At 32.1% G+C, this 15,481-nt stretch overlaps 1 protein-coding gene and 1 long non-coding RNA gene across 2 annotated transcripts; one reads left to right on the forward strand and one right to left on the reverse strand.

Annotated features, from left to right (window-relative positions):
• Window positions 1-1,283: 1,283 nt before the first annotated feature.
• On the reverse strand, window positions 1,284-2,995 carry LOC11441480 (60S acidic ribosomal protein P1). Its single transcript, XM_003602320.3, has 3 exons — window positions 2,835-2,995; window positions 2,533-2,742; window positions 1,284-1,543 (listed from the first exon to the last, which is right to left on the reverse strand). The coding sequence occupies exons 1-3, from the start codon at window positions 2,901-2,903 to the stop codon at window positions 1,490-1,492; spliced, it is 333 nt and encodes a 110-aa protein (XP_003602368.1). The 5' UTR covers window positions 2,904-2,995; the 3' UTR covers window positions 1,284-1,489.
• Window positions 2,996-12,916: 9,921 nt separating this feature from the next.
• On the forward strand, window positions 12,917-14,887 carry LOC25489792 (uncharacterized). The gene is made up of 2 exons (XR_003010644.2): window positions 12,917-14,426; window positions 14,555-14,887. It is a non-coding gene; the product is annotated as an uncharacterized lncRNA (long non-coding RNA).
• Window positions 14,888-15,481: the final 594 nt, after the last annotated feature.

A 15,481-nucleotide genomic window follows, 5' to 3' on the forward strand; every position in this document is an offset into this window, starting at 1 on the left:
TTTACTTTTCTCCTAGTCCCGTGAATGGGGCAAAGGAGTGTTTGGATTGTGGAAAATAATGATAATTATATATGATTATGACAATGATTGGATTTTTTTGTGTGAATGCGATTCTTCTTCTTGAAGATCCAGACTCCAATATCACATTCACGTTCGCGTTTGCTTCCTCGATGAGCCTCAGAATCACAATCAAAATCACGTGGATCTTTATTCAACTACACTCTTTCTTTTCTCGAATTAACTTCAACATTACTGATTTACTGTTGTGATATGTCAATGTCGATGAATCAAGCGAATCAAGGGTCGATAACCATATTTAGAAATTGAATATTTACCTATGATAGATGGTGCTATTTCTTTCCTAAAATAAAATCTACAAAAATTAATGTGGAGATTGCATGAAAAAATTAACTAACTTTTTTATAAGATTTTAGATGTCCACGGTATTTATTTTTTTGAAAGAGAAATATCAAATTTTATTGTGACACCAAATCACATCCCTCCGATATATTTATACATCTATTTAATGATTTTTCCCCTATCATTTTATATTCATCCTAAAAAAAACTTTACAGTGTTAAATAAGTTTAAAATAACTTTAAAGTGTAAACTTTATTGTAGTGATCCAATTAAATATTATAGAAAATAATAAATAAGTTCACGACAAAATTTGATTAAATTATATTGTGGAAACAAAATTTCCATGTAAAGTTATAGTCTTAGGGTGTGTTTGTTAAGGTTAACACAAATATTACCAATAGTTAGATTAGCAATATAACATTCCTCTTTATGAAACGCGACTACCCACTTTTCATGACTAAAAGATGTGTGGAGAAAAATTACATTTGATACTTTTAAAGAGAAAAGATATGTTTGTTCACCAAACAGAAAAGATGTGTTTTAAGACAACAAACAGAAACGGTAAGTTGTTGAACTAATTGAAAAATTAATATTTCACGGTTAAATTGCTCTCATTCAAGTGAACTTTAAGAAACTATTGGATTACATAAGAAAGCGCATTGCTCTCATTTCAAATCCAAACTAACATGCAAGATACAGGCATGAAAAAAGTTCCATTGTACAATTTCACGCCAACAAGCATTATAGATTGTCATGAAAACTACTTTTATGACAGTAATAGAACAGTATAAGTGTAACGACATAATAAATCTCTGCAAAAATAACATTCTTATTAGAAACATTGTTGATTCTATTGAGAAAACTATTGTTAATAAAATCTTTCAAAATTAGTAACTTGGTATGATATTACTCCCGCATAAGAATTCAAATGGAATAAGAAAATAAACATATCATTCAGATTCAATTGTCACAAATATATCAAAAACTCCACCAAAATTAAACAATAAAATGAGATAGTAGATTGCTAAAACTCACTTAGATAAACAATTTATAAAACAAAACAAGTTTTGGATTCAGCCACTCCTTGAAAGGAGTCCTAATCTGGCTACAACAAACTATAAAGAGAAACCTAGTCAAACAAACTAAAGCCCATGTCATCGTCACTTTCTTCCTTGGCTTCCTCCTACAAACACAGTATGAAATGCATTAAGTTCAATATATACAACATTATAATCAAAACAAATTGAAGTAATAAGGCATGTCTACGAAGAGCTCATAATTTACAAGTTACTATAACAAAGCTATAATACAACATTAAACAATCGAAAAGACCTAAATGTAAAAAATGAGGATACAGGGCCTGTTATAATTGGCCTACTTAAGTTTGCATAAGTTTTGTGAGACTGTTTGGGAGAATTCATGAAATCAACTTAAGACAATTTGCACAGGCTAACAAGTTAAATTTATTTTATCTTATCTTGAGGGCTTATCAAGAAAAGCGCTACAAAAATAAGCTGTACAAAGTTGCAAATCCAAAGAGTCAAATAATTATATTCAGAGTTGCCTCGAAAAGGATAGACCGATTGTCAAATCCCAACGATGAGAAAAAACGTTGTACTACTTCAGAAATCAAATTAACTCCATGTTTTCGTGCAACTTATAACAAAAGTATTGATGCAACATATTTTCTTAGAGTAATTGCAGCTAAATGACAGTATTTATCTGATACAGATTCACCTCAAAGCAAAATGAGGAATAAAATAGCTAGAAAAATTATATCTTTTAAACCCAGATACAAGTTTTACAAAATAGGTATAACACCAACTTGATCACAACACTATAGACAATCAAAAAACCTTCAATATGCTTTACAAGACAGAAGCATAGATAAAGAAATTCAACAGAACAAACAATGTCAATCAAATCAATTCAAGTTTTTATACTAAGGAATATTCAAATACTATTATACAACCTCTTTTTCAGAACTAGAGGAATTCATTTAACACTACAATACAGATAAATCCTATTAGTTTTTATAGTAAGGAATATTGCAATACTATCAAAACCGTATCTAATTTCAATCCTATTGGTTCATTTCACCATTCAGTAAATCATCTTTACACAATTTCATACAAAAATCAGAATCAAAAAAGAAAGAATTAAAATTGATACCTTCTTTTCCACGGCGGCAGGTTCGGCTGCTGCTGCGGTTCCACCACCAGCAGCAGGTGCAGATACGGCAACGGCGGCACCACCAACAGCGCCGGAGTTCAAAACGAGATCATCAACGTTCTTGCTCTGAGCAAGCTTAGCGAATAGGCTTGGCCAGTAAGATTCAACGGTGACGTTAGCAGCCTTCAACAAAGTGCCGATCTTCTCCGCCTAAACAAAAACCCAAAAAGTAACACAAAAATGAGATCTATGAGCGATTTGGAGATTATTGAAATCGAATTGAAGAGATATAATAGACTTACGGTGATTGGGATTCCATCGTCGTGGAGGATCAAGGTGGCGTAAATGCAGCCCAATTCGCCGGAACTCATTTTGTGAATTGTGATTGTTCTGCCACACAAACTAGGGTTTACGAATTCCAGAGCTGCAAAATGTGAAGTTTCGATATATATAGTGGCGTGTTAACATAAACCTAGTTTAATTGATTGGGCCTTCAAAAATAATACGGGCCATTTTTCCTCGAATAATTGAAGCCCATGATACATAGAAGGATACGATGGTTGCTTTTTTGGCCCCTTATTTGCTTGTATCCCGTAAAACTATCTTTAAAAATATAAATAACTCATTTGGGAGTTATTTTTCGAACAATTTGAATATGAAAATTATTTTTTTGACAATGAATACTTCCTATTGACACAAGTAAATGATGTTTTTACCCCCAGCGGCAGTTAACTGTCATTGCTTTCTGTTATATGAACAGAACAGCATAGGAGTTTCCAAAACTCCATTGTTACGTTTTTTGCTTCCATAGGTGCGAATTTCACAAAGCATAAGCCATTTCAAGCCAATTTAAAGCAAAAAATCAAGTAAGTTTTTTGAATCCTATTGCATTGTTATTTTGTGATTGATTTGTTAGTTTTTTTTTTGTTAAATTGCGATTATAGAGGTTTATTGATTTTATGATGTTATGATAGTTAGGTTGTTTGAATTGTTAGGTTTAGGTTAAAATTGTTAAGATTGTTAGAATTGTAGAATTGTTATGAAATTATGGTAGAATTTTTAGGATTAGATGAATTGTTGTATAATCGTTGTGATTAGTTTAGGTTTGTTATGAAATTTTGTTGTTATGAATTATTATATAATTGTTACGTAGGTTTTGATCGCCAATTTGTTTATGTAGATATGTCTCAGAATCAGGGAAACGTTGAGTTGAACAACAGAAAGGAGTGTGGCGACAAGAAGAAAGAAAAATCGCCGATGACATGGCACGAAATCACATGTGATGGATCCGTTAAAAAGAAGGATTCGAAGGTGCTGGTGTATAATCATTCGAGGTTGAGGAGGAGCGGGTGCCCCAAGGACTGTCGAGGACAACCCGATTGACTTGTGTGACAAATGAATGTAATTGTTTTTTATGTTTTGGATCTTTTTTTGCTTAATTGTTTTGGATCTTTTTTTATGTTTTTTTTTATGGTACATTTTGCTTGATATATTGGTACTGTGAATAAATTCGCGTTTTGAATAAATTCAATTAAAATCGCGTTTTGAATAAATTCGATTAAAGTCGCGTTTTAAATAATTGCGTATTCGAATAAAAACTAATTAAATATAACGTGAATTCAACTAATTAAAATTGCGCAATGAATATATAAATTCGAAAAGTGAATAAATAAGATAATTATTGTTTCATTCAAAACAACATGTATCATGCATATTCAACTATATATGTTATCACATTACATTCCTGAATGTACCTTCCTACTGCAACAATTTTCTTACCTCTAAATGGGGTAAATTCAAACTTGTTAAACAGCACGACTCCAGCATGCGATGAGCATCTTGAATGATGGTATTCAAGTGTCAAAAGAATGAGGTGCATTCCTTGACACTTGGATTCAAGATGCTCATCGAATGCTAGATTCCTGCCGTTTAACAAGTTTGAATTACCCCATTTAGAGGAAGACAATTGTTGCAGTTGGACGTTTGTACCTTCCAACTCCAACAATTGTGTTACCTTTGAATGGAGTAAATTCAAACTTGCCAAGCAGCATGACTCCAATGTTCGACCGGCATTCCCATAGTTCCATTCAAAAGATTAAATTATTGTTAGGTTTGGTTTAAATGACGGTATTCAAGTGTCAAAAGAATGAGGTACATTCATTGACACTTCAATACCTTCATTTAAACCGGCCTAACAAAAATTTAATTTTTGACAGTAACAATGGGAATGCCGGTCGAACATTGGAGTCATGTCGTTTGCCAAGTTTGAATTACCCCATTCAGAGGAAGACAATTGTTGTAGCTGGAAGGTGCATTCATTCAGTACCTAATGACGATCTTCCAGTGGAATCAAACTTTTGATGATATCTTCAGTTGATCTCAGCAACGTCACCAGCATATCGATCCACTGAAACATTTTGAGCTCCCAAAACATGCTCGTCACGTTTTCGTCGTTCGTTAATTCCACCCAAGTGAATGATACTCTCCCCTCGTCAAGCGTTGGATGTAACGTCCTATTTTAATATTTATTTATTTTATTGAGTTTAGATGTCTTTTTATAATTTAGTCGATTTATTTTGATGAGTGATATTTTGTTATATTATATGTTAGTATTTATTAGTACAATATATATGTTATTTGGTGTAGAAATATAAATGTTATCTGGTATAGAAATATATATGTTATAGAAATATTTTATATTTTATATATATATTAGAATAGAATATTGAGATTTTGGGGACATATTTGGAAATAAGAGAAAATAAGTAGTTAATGATTTATATAAAAATGGAGAGTTAGAATTAGAAAATAAGGATTACGTGAAACTTGTTTTTGGAGAAAAAGGGAGAAAACCAAGAGAAGAGAAGAGTCCGAGGAGAGAAAGCGGTAGAGTCCTTCGTCGATCAGTCTAAGGTAAGGGTGGGACTAACATTATTTAATTTTAAGTTGTATAATTCTGAAAATTGAATTTGACATGTTGTAGGTTGTAGTTTTGGGAATTTGGAAATTAGGGTTAGAAGTTGTAATTGGTTGATTAGATGATATAAACCTGTTGAATTAATGAAGAAACAGTGTTTAGACCTTAGATTATTCATAGTATAATGATTAGAACCAATTTTAGGGTTGAGTTGATGAAGATTGAGATTTTCGCTTGAAAAGTCGGTGTCTAAACGTTTTTGCAAATAAGGAATTATGTGAGGTTTGAGAAAATGATTCTTGGGATGGTTGAGACTTGAAATAGCTGTAGATTATGATAGAGCCAAGTGTCAGGAGAGTGTAGGCGAAAACGCATCAAAATCCGATTAACGGTTTGAATTTTACGCGCGAAATGGTGAAAATCGCACTTTTTGAAAAGCTGAGTCTGAACCTGATACTGGTAAACCGTGCCGCGATTTTTGCAGCCATGCTGCGATTTTGATGGCAGAATGTTCAGTGGTTCTGGACATAAAAAACGTGCCGCGATTTCTAAAATCGTGACACGATTTTTATGAACCAGATCCTTCATATTTCACTATTTTTCACCCCTTTCCACTCTGAACCGGGTTTTGGTGTAAATATGAAAGTTTTAGATAATTTTGTTAGCTTTCCAATGGCTTTGGTTTGACTTGAAAATGATTTTTGGTTTTTGAGATATAATCAAAATACTCCAAGGAGGTCTTAGTGAAATCTTAGAAAAATTCAGTATAACCATTTCTAAGTTAGTCAAAAACTTAGAGAATAATTTCAAACCTCAAAACTAGAAGTACTATGAGTTCAATTAAGGTGTTTAAGAGTATTTAACCCATGTTGTGAGTTGATCTTGGGATATAAATGGAAGTTGTTAATAAGGTATAGACTTAGATAGAGTCTGAATCAAATGATTAATGATTGTTGGTTAGTTTGAGATATCTATATAATGTGTTGAAAATGTATGATATGGAAATTATTATTGTTTATATCATTCAAGTTGTTATTATTCATGTTGCTATGTTGCAAGATGTTTATGTTGATGTTTCTGCTGTTGTTGAATCATTATTGTCATTAAGTTGCAAGTGTTGGTCTAAGTTGTAAAGTTGTAAGTTGTTATTCCAAGATATTGGAGTTGTAACACCCCATTTTCCCAATATAAAATTTTTTAAACAATTATCAGAGTAAACATCGAATAACGGGATATCACATTTGAAACATAATCCAAAATCAGTTAAATAACAATTTAACTTCAACAAATATCTCAAACTTTGCAGCGGAAATTAATTCGAAAATCAGTAAATCGTTTTGGCACGTAGGCCCCATCAAAATATCTTAATTAAATAATCAACATCATAACATATCATAAATGATTCACGTAAAGAAATTAATCATGCATAACATAGACCCCATCCCGTTGCGTATCAGAGCGACCTAGACGACTCAGTGAGGCAAGGCCACTCACGACAGCAAACTGCACACTAAGCACGATCACCTGCAAGTTACTCATATGAAGAGCAACATTTTCAAGCAGAAGGGGTGAGATTTCATAACACAATAATATTAATCAATATAATTCAAAATCATGATTAACAACATAATCAATCTTAAGCATCATTGCATCTTCAATAAACAATTATCAAGTAATCACATCATTTCAATCATCATCAATAACAAAACATCTTTTGACTCGACAAATGCGACAATGCAAATCTAAACCTCTTTATGCATGTGGTACCAATCAGGGCATGAGCCCCCAACAATCATAGTATTAATATACTATTAAGGCAACGTGGTGAGGACAAAGCTCAATTCGTGGTGAGGACAAAGCTCCAGGGTATGAGCCCCCAACAAGTATGCTAATGCATGGACTCAATCAATCTAAAACAATCTTAATCAACATCTCAATATGCATCCAATAATTTGGAGCTCAACAACATCTATTCATCTTATAATGACTCATGCAACTTAGTTAAAAAACAGCAGCAGCATAATCAGATCACAACAGCATTATAATTTCATAACAACAATTCATTTTCAACAACATCAAGTTTATTCGAGAATAATTCAAGTAATGCATTTAATCGTTAAATCACATTACAAACAAGTTAACAGTTCTTAACAACTTCACAAGTCTCAGTTAACATCTTAAATAGGTTTCATTACTACCTAATTCAAGTAATTCATTCAACTCAGGTGACGACATTATCAAAAGCACTCAGTTCTGGAAGTGCTCGCGAGGCGAGAGCATCTGCTCGCCATGGCGAGTACTTGCCAGATTTCCAACTAAGGTTGTTCCAGGTTCAATCTTGTTCTAAATCATCCTCTAATCTTTAGTAAACATCGAAAGGTACTCAAAAGCTTCTAAGGTTCAACTCAAAAGTCCAAAACACGAAAATCAACATTCTCTCTGGTCATGCTCGCTATGGCGAGTAGGGTTGCTCGATGTGGCGAGCTACGACTTGTAACTCGCGAGGCGAGGGGTATTGGCTCGCGTGGCGAGCGATGAACTTCATCCCTCGCGAGGCGAGGATCATCGTTCGCCAGGGCGAGCGATGAATGTTGGCTCGGGCAGGATGCAGTTTTCTTCAAAAATTCATCTAAACTCATGGTTTAAAGGCTAATTTCGATTCTAGAATTCATCCTAAACATATTCTAAGGTCAAGGAACGTTTTCTACAACAATCTAATCAATTTCTACTGTTTGATCATCAATTTTAGGGATTTGACCTAGTTTTCGATTTCTACAATTCAATCCTAATTCTTGCTAACTAATCATCAGAATTGTAAGAATTAACATTACTGAATTATTAGTCTCACCCTTACCTTGTTAGATGAAAATCGCAGCTCTCCTCTTGGTCTTCTCCCTTCTATGGCTTTTTTCCTCCTTTTCCAAAGTTTTGATCGTACGTACAAAGTGATTTTTCTAAAACTATATTTTCTCTTTTATATCTCTTCCTAATATCTTATCTTATCTCACTTTCTCCCCCCAAAACTCTCTAAAATCTCAAAACAGCCCTCAACTAAATATTTTATTTTATTTTCAAATCTTATTTTATTTAACAATAAAATAAGTCTCATATCTCAACAAAATTATCAAAACACATCAAAATCATCCAAATCATCCAAACCGTCATAAATCAACAAAATTCACACATATATTATATAAATATAATATAATCGTCTAAACTCGATTAAATAATTAATTAAACGAAAGTGGGCGTTACATGAGTCATATAAGTTGTGGAGTTGTTTAAGTTGTACGTTGTTGAGTTCATGCATACTCATTTGAAGTTGAGGGCTTGATGCCATGTGAGCTTTTGCTCTTTACGTTGAGGGTTTGATGCTCTGTGAGCTTTTGCTCTTTAAGTTGAGGGCTTGATGCTCTGTGAGTATAATTATACTCTATATGTTGAGGGCTTGATGCTCTGATTGGTACCACATACATGATTAAGAAGTTGAAGTTGCATTGTCGAGTCGAAGTCGTTGGAGTCGCATTGTCGTTGTCGTTAAGCTGTCATTTATTAATGAGTTGTTAATGAAGAACTATGTGAAGTATTAATATTTATTAATCGTTGTTGTTTATGTTGTTATATGATGATGTTTATGATGTGAAGTATATGATGTTATAAGATGATGTTTATGATGTGATGATTATGTTGTTATATGATGATGATTATGATTTGATTATTATGTGCTATATGATGATGTATATAATGTGATGAATATGAAGTTAACAATGATTAGAAATTGATTGAGCTATCAATGAAGTACTATATGAAGAATTATTACTATTAAGTGATGATGATGTTTAAGTTGTTAAATGCATTTGATGAATTATATGCTTATTATTATTGAATGTGAAATCTCACCCCTTCTGCTTGGAAATGTTGCCTTTACAATTGGGTAACTTGCAAGTAATCAAGAATAGTTGTTGAAGTGAGTTGACTATCTCACGTGTCGTCGTTTTAGGGTCGCTCAGATACGTAACGGAATGGGGATTTTGCTGTTTTCCATGTGTTACGTATTTATTATGATTTTATGTTGAAGAATTGTTTAAATTGAATTTTAAATGAGTTGTTTAAGCTGAGGCTGCTGTGCCAACACGATGATTGAACTTAGTTGTTTTCCGCTGCAATGAGATTTAATTTGATGACTTATAATGATTGAAATATATAGTAATTTTGCTATATTTATGATTATAAGAAGTGTAGCATCCTGTTTAGTTGTTTTACTCTGATTTATGCAAAAAAATTCAAGTTGGGAAAATGGGGTGTTACATTGGACGTTTATACCGAACGTGTTCCACCCTCCTTGTGTCTCTGGGGTTGATTCCTTGGCTGAATTCAGTCAGTTCATCCTTTAGACCTCTTAACGTTACACCAAGGCATCAAACATTCAACCTCTGAGGTTCTCCGCCGTTGAATTGTGCATTAATGTCGATCCACCCGACCATTGTTTCAAATCTACACAATTAGAAATTAAAAATAATCAATGAAAAACTCATTCAAACACTTGTAGTGAAAATTTGACATAAACCCAAAAAATCCTAAACAAACCCTAAATTTTTTATAAAATTCGAAAAAAAATATAAATTTAAGCAATATAACTTCATTATAACAGGTATTCATAATATATGTTAATAGCATTTCAGATCTACAACATAACTATATTAAAAACAAATATTCAAACCCTATTAAAAAAAAATATAAATTCAAGCAATATAAATTCATTATAATAGGTATTCATAATATATGTTAATAGCATTTCAAATCTACAACATAACTATATTAAAAACAAAAATTCAAAATTTAATAATTAAACAACAACTAAAATTATAAACATATAAACACATATACTAACTAAAATGTATGACAATAACATAAGTGATAACTTACTTGTGATTTAGCGGAAGAAATTTTGGGTGATTTGGTAGAGTTTTTTTAGACAGAGAGTGGAAATTTAAAGGAAAGATGGTGATGGTGATGATGGAGTAAGTGTCTGGATTATGACTACTGACTTGAATATATTACGAACACAACGACAGTTAGACTAACGATTGTTAACTGCCGCTGAGGGTAAAAACGTCATTTACTTGTGTCAATAGGAAGTTTCCTATGTCAGAAAAGCAATTTTCTTTGAACATTTGCAAAGGAAAAAAAGAGTGAATATACTCTCTACCTCCTCACATATCCCTCCTACCCCTCAAACTACACACATTCTTCTATTTTTTCCAAAGCATATCCATTCTCCAATGAAGTCTTATTAGTCATTTGAGATATAGGTGATTTCCTCAAGGGGATGACCTCTCTCAAATTTCAACAAACAAACCACCTAATGTTTCATTTTAGTTAAAAAAAATGTGGAAAATAATAATAATTTTTTGATTTTACAATTTGTAAAAGGTTCGAATTTTTTCATGTTCCCAAACCTATTCTATAAAATTGTTAATCTAAGAGAAAGTGGTATAAACCTTTTAACATTCTTCTTTTAAAAAAAAAAAAAAATTTAAACATTCCTGGAGTCACTAAGGTGAACAGCTCTAAATGAAACAAACGGAACAAGAGGACTTTAAAAACAATGAGCTCGTAAAGGAAGTTGTGTCCCTCCTTAAAACCTAAACGAAAATTCTAAACGATTCATGTTTTTGTGTAAAAATTGACTTGTAATCGTTGATTATATTAATTTCTCAAATATTTTTTGCCTTTTAATTTGTTGTTATGAATTCTCAAAGATTCATAATTTGCTTGAATTTGTCAATTTGAGTAGTACCTTTAAAGTATAAATCTAGGCAAGCGAAATTTAAAAAAAAGAAAATTATCTTTAGATCAAAAGAAGGAAAAGACGAATATATATATATATATATATATATATCAACACACTAGAAAGAAATATTACATTGTTTGATATATCCCACCTTGAACCCTAATACACAATCCCATATTACAACCTCGTGAAAAATGCATTTTGATTCATGTTGATTTTCACAGAAGATGTAGGTTTATAGTCAAGTATATGGCATTACTTAGTTTTTAATGAACAATTGAGTGGAATCGTATCACTTTATCCTCAAATGAGTGATCTTGTGAGGCTAGTGACCAATTTGATGAGAACCGGTGACTTAGAGAGCTTAAGATTTTAACTTGAAACTTAGGTTGGTGATCCATTGATTTTGGACTTTGTTCAATGATTTCACATGCGTTTAAATTTTATTCTTATTGTTCAGATGTAAACTAGTTCCTAATTATTGCAACTTAAGCAATTGACTGATGACAAACACAACTTAAGAAATTGATATATTTTTTTTTTTTATTCATGAATCGAATTCGGGTTCACCCGAACGATTTGTTCTTGGTGAAACTCATCCACCACTTTAGCACAATATCTTTTCTAGTTTAGGCGAAAGCATAAAGATATTAGACCCACCAAAACAAAACAAAAGCTAAGGATGCATGGTCACATTTTATTTTATTTTTTTTAAAATTTCTTTTTCATGTAATGAATGAAGGATAATTTTGTAAATTAATTCAAAATCTCTCTTTGTCATTAAAAACTAACTATATTTCTTAATTTATTTGAATTTGTCAAAGTGACTTGTAAATTTAGGATGGAGAGAATATTTTATAGAAACAAAAAACATACTTCATTCATTTCAAAATCAACTTCATGTGATATTTTTATACACATTAAAATACCCTCATCTAACTTGATCTTTCAAGTTTTGTGACATTTCTCGTTTCCTATTTTCAGGTGGGTAGAATTCCCTTAGAATGTATTTTCGTGCTCATAGCTTCTTTGATTACAACATCTAAAAACACGAAACACAAATAAAATGTTGAATTGTCAAGTTTTGATTGTTTTCGACATCCACGACATTTCCGAACCTTAGGAGACTTGAAAAAAACCGAACCAACTCGCATTCAGTTGTATTTACAGCTGTTCATCTCCAATCGACTGAAGACGATTAGTCTCACCGTAAAATCATCCGTTTACCGATCTCGACTACCATATCATTTTATTTTTAGGTGCAAACAATTTTAAATCAATTTTTTCATGAAAAGTGGAGTTTAGTATGACATAGATGAAACTAATGAACTACACCTAATAATTTTGTTAAAGTCGTAAATTCAAATTCCTAATAGTGCACAAATTATTCTTTTCAATACAATATGTATTTTAGAACACAAGTCAAGTCAGCAATATGTAATAAAAAACACGATGTAAACTATAAAGTCATTCCCTCTTGGTTATAAAGGTGTGTATATGGTCAAGAAGAAAGTTGTTGAATATTCAATTGAATCAATCAAATTTGGCTTACAATTAGTCTATTACGAATGAAAAAACTTAAAAACCAAAGCAAAGGGTTGAACACGCGTAAGTGGTTGTTCAACGCGTCAATAGAAGAAACCTGTCGAGTCCAAACTCCAAACCAGAACCCCACTTAGAAAGTTCATGAAAATTCCAAATTAGTCTTCCTTCCACGACTCTTCCACTTTCTTCATCTTTATCTATATTAATACTATAAATTCTTTCATCATTTTTGCATATCCAACACAACACAACTAGAACATCTATTATTCAAAGCAACAGAACAACCAAATACTTTGATACTTCAAACACAACTTAAAAAACAAACATGTTTATGTCTATGTTCAGCCACTTCGAGATCTCACAGGCCCAGAAATGGAGCTTTTCCTTTGGTTTTGCCCCGGCAAAGGATGTAAATTCAAAGGCTAATAAAGAAGCGACCGAATCCAAAACCACAGGGAAAAATCCAAAAACATCAACACCCAGTGAAGACAAGCAAATCCCGGCCCCTTCGAGACAAAGGTTTGCACCGGAGTTGGATGGCCTACACTGCTTTGAATTCATAGTACCTTCTGAGTGATGGATTCAGTTCGTAACAATAACAAATTAAGCTGCGTAATTCGATTCATTTATTTTCAATAGTCTTGAAAAATTGAGCTATGTACTGTAATGTAAATTATGTTTAGCAATAGCATGTAAAATTGCAAGTTGAAAAATTGAAAGAATATAGCATTCTTTTTGTTAATTATTGTCGTGAAGCTGTAAAAGAAGTCTATGGATCACAGGATTGGTTTCTGAATTGGGACTAGTTGATCGATCCACACCATGCATTCAATGTGACAGTCAAAGTGTTATATCATTTTATTACTATATTTTCAACCTATGTTCAATTCCTCATCCACAGCGCGTAACATATGAAGCATCTGCTGAAGTTTCTTTTCAGTCATTTTTTCAACTGATCACATGCAATTTATGTATGTGTTTTGATTGCTGCCTATTTTTTCATAACCAATTTGATGTGACTATCACACTCATACTATAATAGCATCTCCGACCAATGATATAGCTCCTCTTGAATTTTTATCTCTTCACTTCTAGACACCACCATACCACAAAAGAAATTATATCCACCCATTTTTGGCTGAGACATGACAAGACTGTTTTCAAAAGGTCCATAGTTTATATTCTAAATGTTAGTGTACATATTCCTACCAATTTTAGCTAAGGATGTAATGGATGGACTTAATTTCATATGAAATAAAAAGTAATAATGTGATTTCTTAAAGCTTGGGAAAAATAGTGGCTTGTTACAGCAGTAACATAGATGAAATAAAGTTTTTCTTTGGCATTAGTTCATACGTTACTTTCATTTCAAGTTTCCCTTTCTCATGGTTCAAGGCAATGCTAACCCAACTTTACTAGCCATTTTTATCCATTTTTGTATGTTTGCTTCTCTTCATTGCCAAGGCATATTCTCTCTGTCTACCCTTGCTATCCATACAAATACAATCAATGTTGCAAAAATGGCTAAATGTTAATTTAACTTGAGAGATTAATATGGCTATGGGAAGTATTTATGTAGCTGTGCCTACTCTTGCTGCTGCTGTTGGATTTTATTTCTTAGACAGAAACCATGTTAAGGTATGAAATGGTTATATATATATCTCTGAATTAGGCCCCTAATTTCATTAATGTCAAGAAAATAATTGTGTATGCTTTGTTTAACATATACGGATATATCTCTGAATTTCAACATGTTTGATCTTCAGGAAATCAAAAAAGAGTTTTCGGTGTCCAATGAAAAAATGATGTTACAAGCGAAAGATCAAGGGAAGGGCATTCAAAATCCAAAATTCGCACCACAGCTTGATGGTTTGCATTGTTTTGAAACCTTTGTGATGGATTAATTTCTTTGGAGCATGGTTAATTTAATTGTATGTTTGTTAATTAGTGATACTGTTGTATTTCCTCCCCACAAAAATAGCCTCGTTTTTTATCTTCAATTTAGTTAACACATAACATATTCTATGTTGTGCAACATAAATTTATATTTCACAGTTTACTCTTGTATATAAACTTAAGTTCCCAGCGACATTTTCATATATGTATAAAAATCAAAGTTGACATATTCCTAAAAATTGAGAAGAATAAACAAAGAAAATACTTGTGAGGTACGGGTAGACAAACAGTTAGCTATAGAGATTAAAATTGACACATTTTCAGAAATAGCAGATAAAAATTTGCGAAATATTTTAAGGGATTAAAAGCAAAAATTTCATTTTTGAGGGAAAACCTTCATTGTAATGATCAATGATGATTTTGGAGCAAAAGAGGATGATATTTAAACAATTAATGTTGTCATGTTCTAATTCCCACATAAAATCTAAAATACCAGGTCAAACTCTCATTAAACTAAAGAGGTCCATTCTTTACTGATTCAAAACAATAATTAAATCAATTTTAAAATTTATTAAATAAAGTAAAGTAACACCGTTGGATAGTAAATATAACCACAAATAGTTGGTAACACCAAGTACAAATATCAAAATGATTAGAAAAAGTGGCAATTGTGGACGCAATAGTTCTTTCAAAAGGAAAGTATGGAAGAGTTCAAAGTACTAGTATTTCATATTAAAATCAAAAGTTTAAAAATGAAAAGAAAATGACCGGGTCATCACCTGAGTTTGGGTCTGCAA

Source organism: Medicago truncatula, chromosome 3 (genome assembly GCF_003473485.1).
Source record: "Medicago truncatula cultivar Jemalong A17 chromosome 3, MtrunA17r5.0-ANR, whole genome shotgun sequence".
NCBI classification, from domain to species: Eukaryota; Viridiplantae; Streptophyta; class Magnoliopsida; order Fabales; family Fabaceae; genus Medicago; species Medicago truncatula.

Coding starts and splice junctions, on each gene's coding strand:
- LOC11441480 (XM_003602320.3), bottom strand. CDS start 2,903: ATGAGTTCCGGCGAATTGGGCTGCATTTACGCCACCTTGATCCTCCAC. Junction 2,743..2,834: donor ACGATGGAATCCCAATCACC/GTAAGTCTATTA, acceptor GTTTTTGTTTAG/GCGGAGAAGATCGGCACTTT. Junction 1,544..2,532: donor CTGCCGCCGTGGAAAAGAAG/GTATCAATTTTA, acceptor CTGTGTTTGTAG/GAGGAAGCCAAGGAAGAAAG.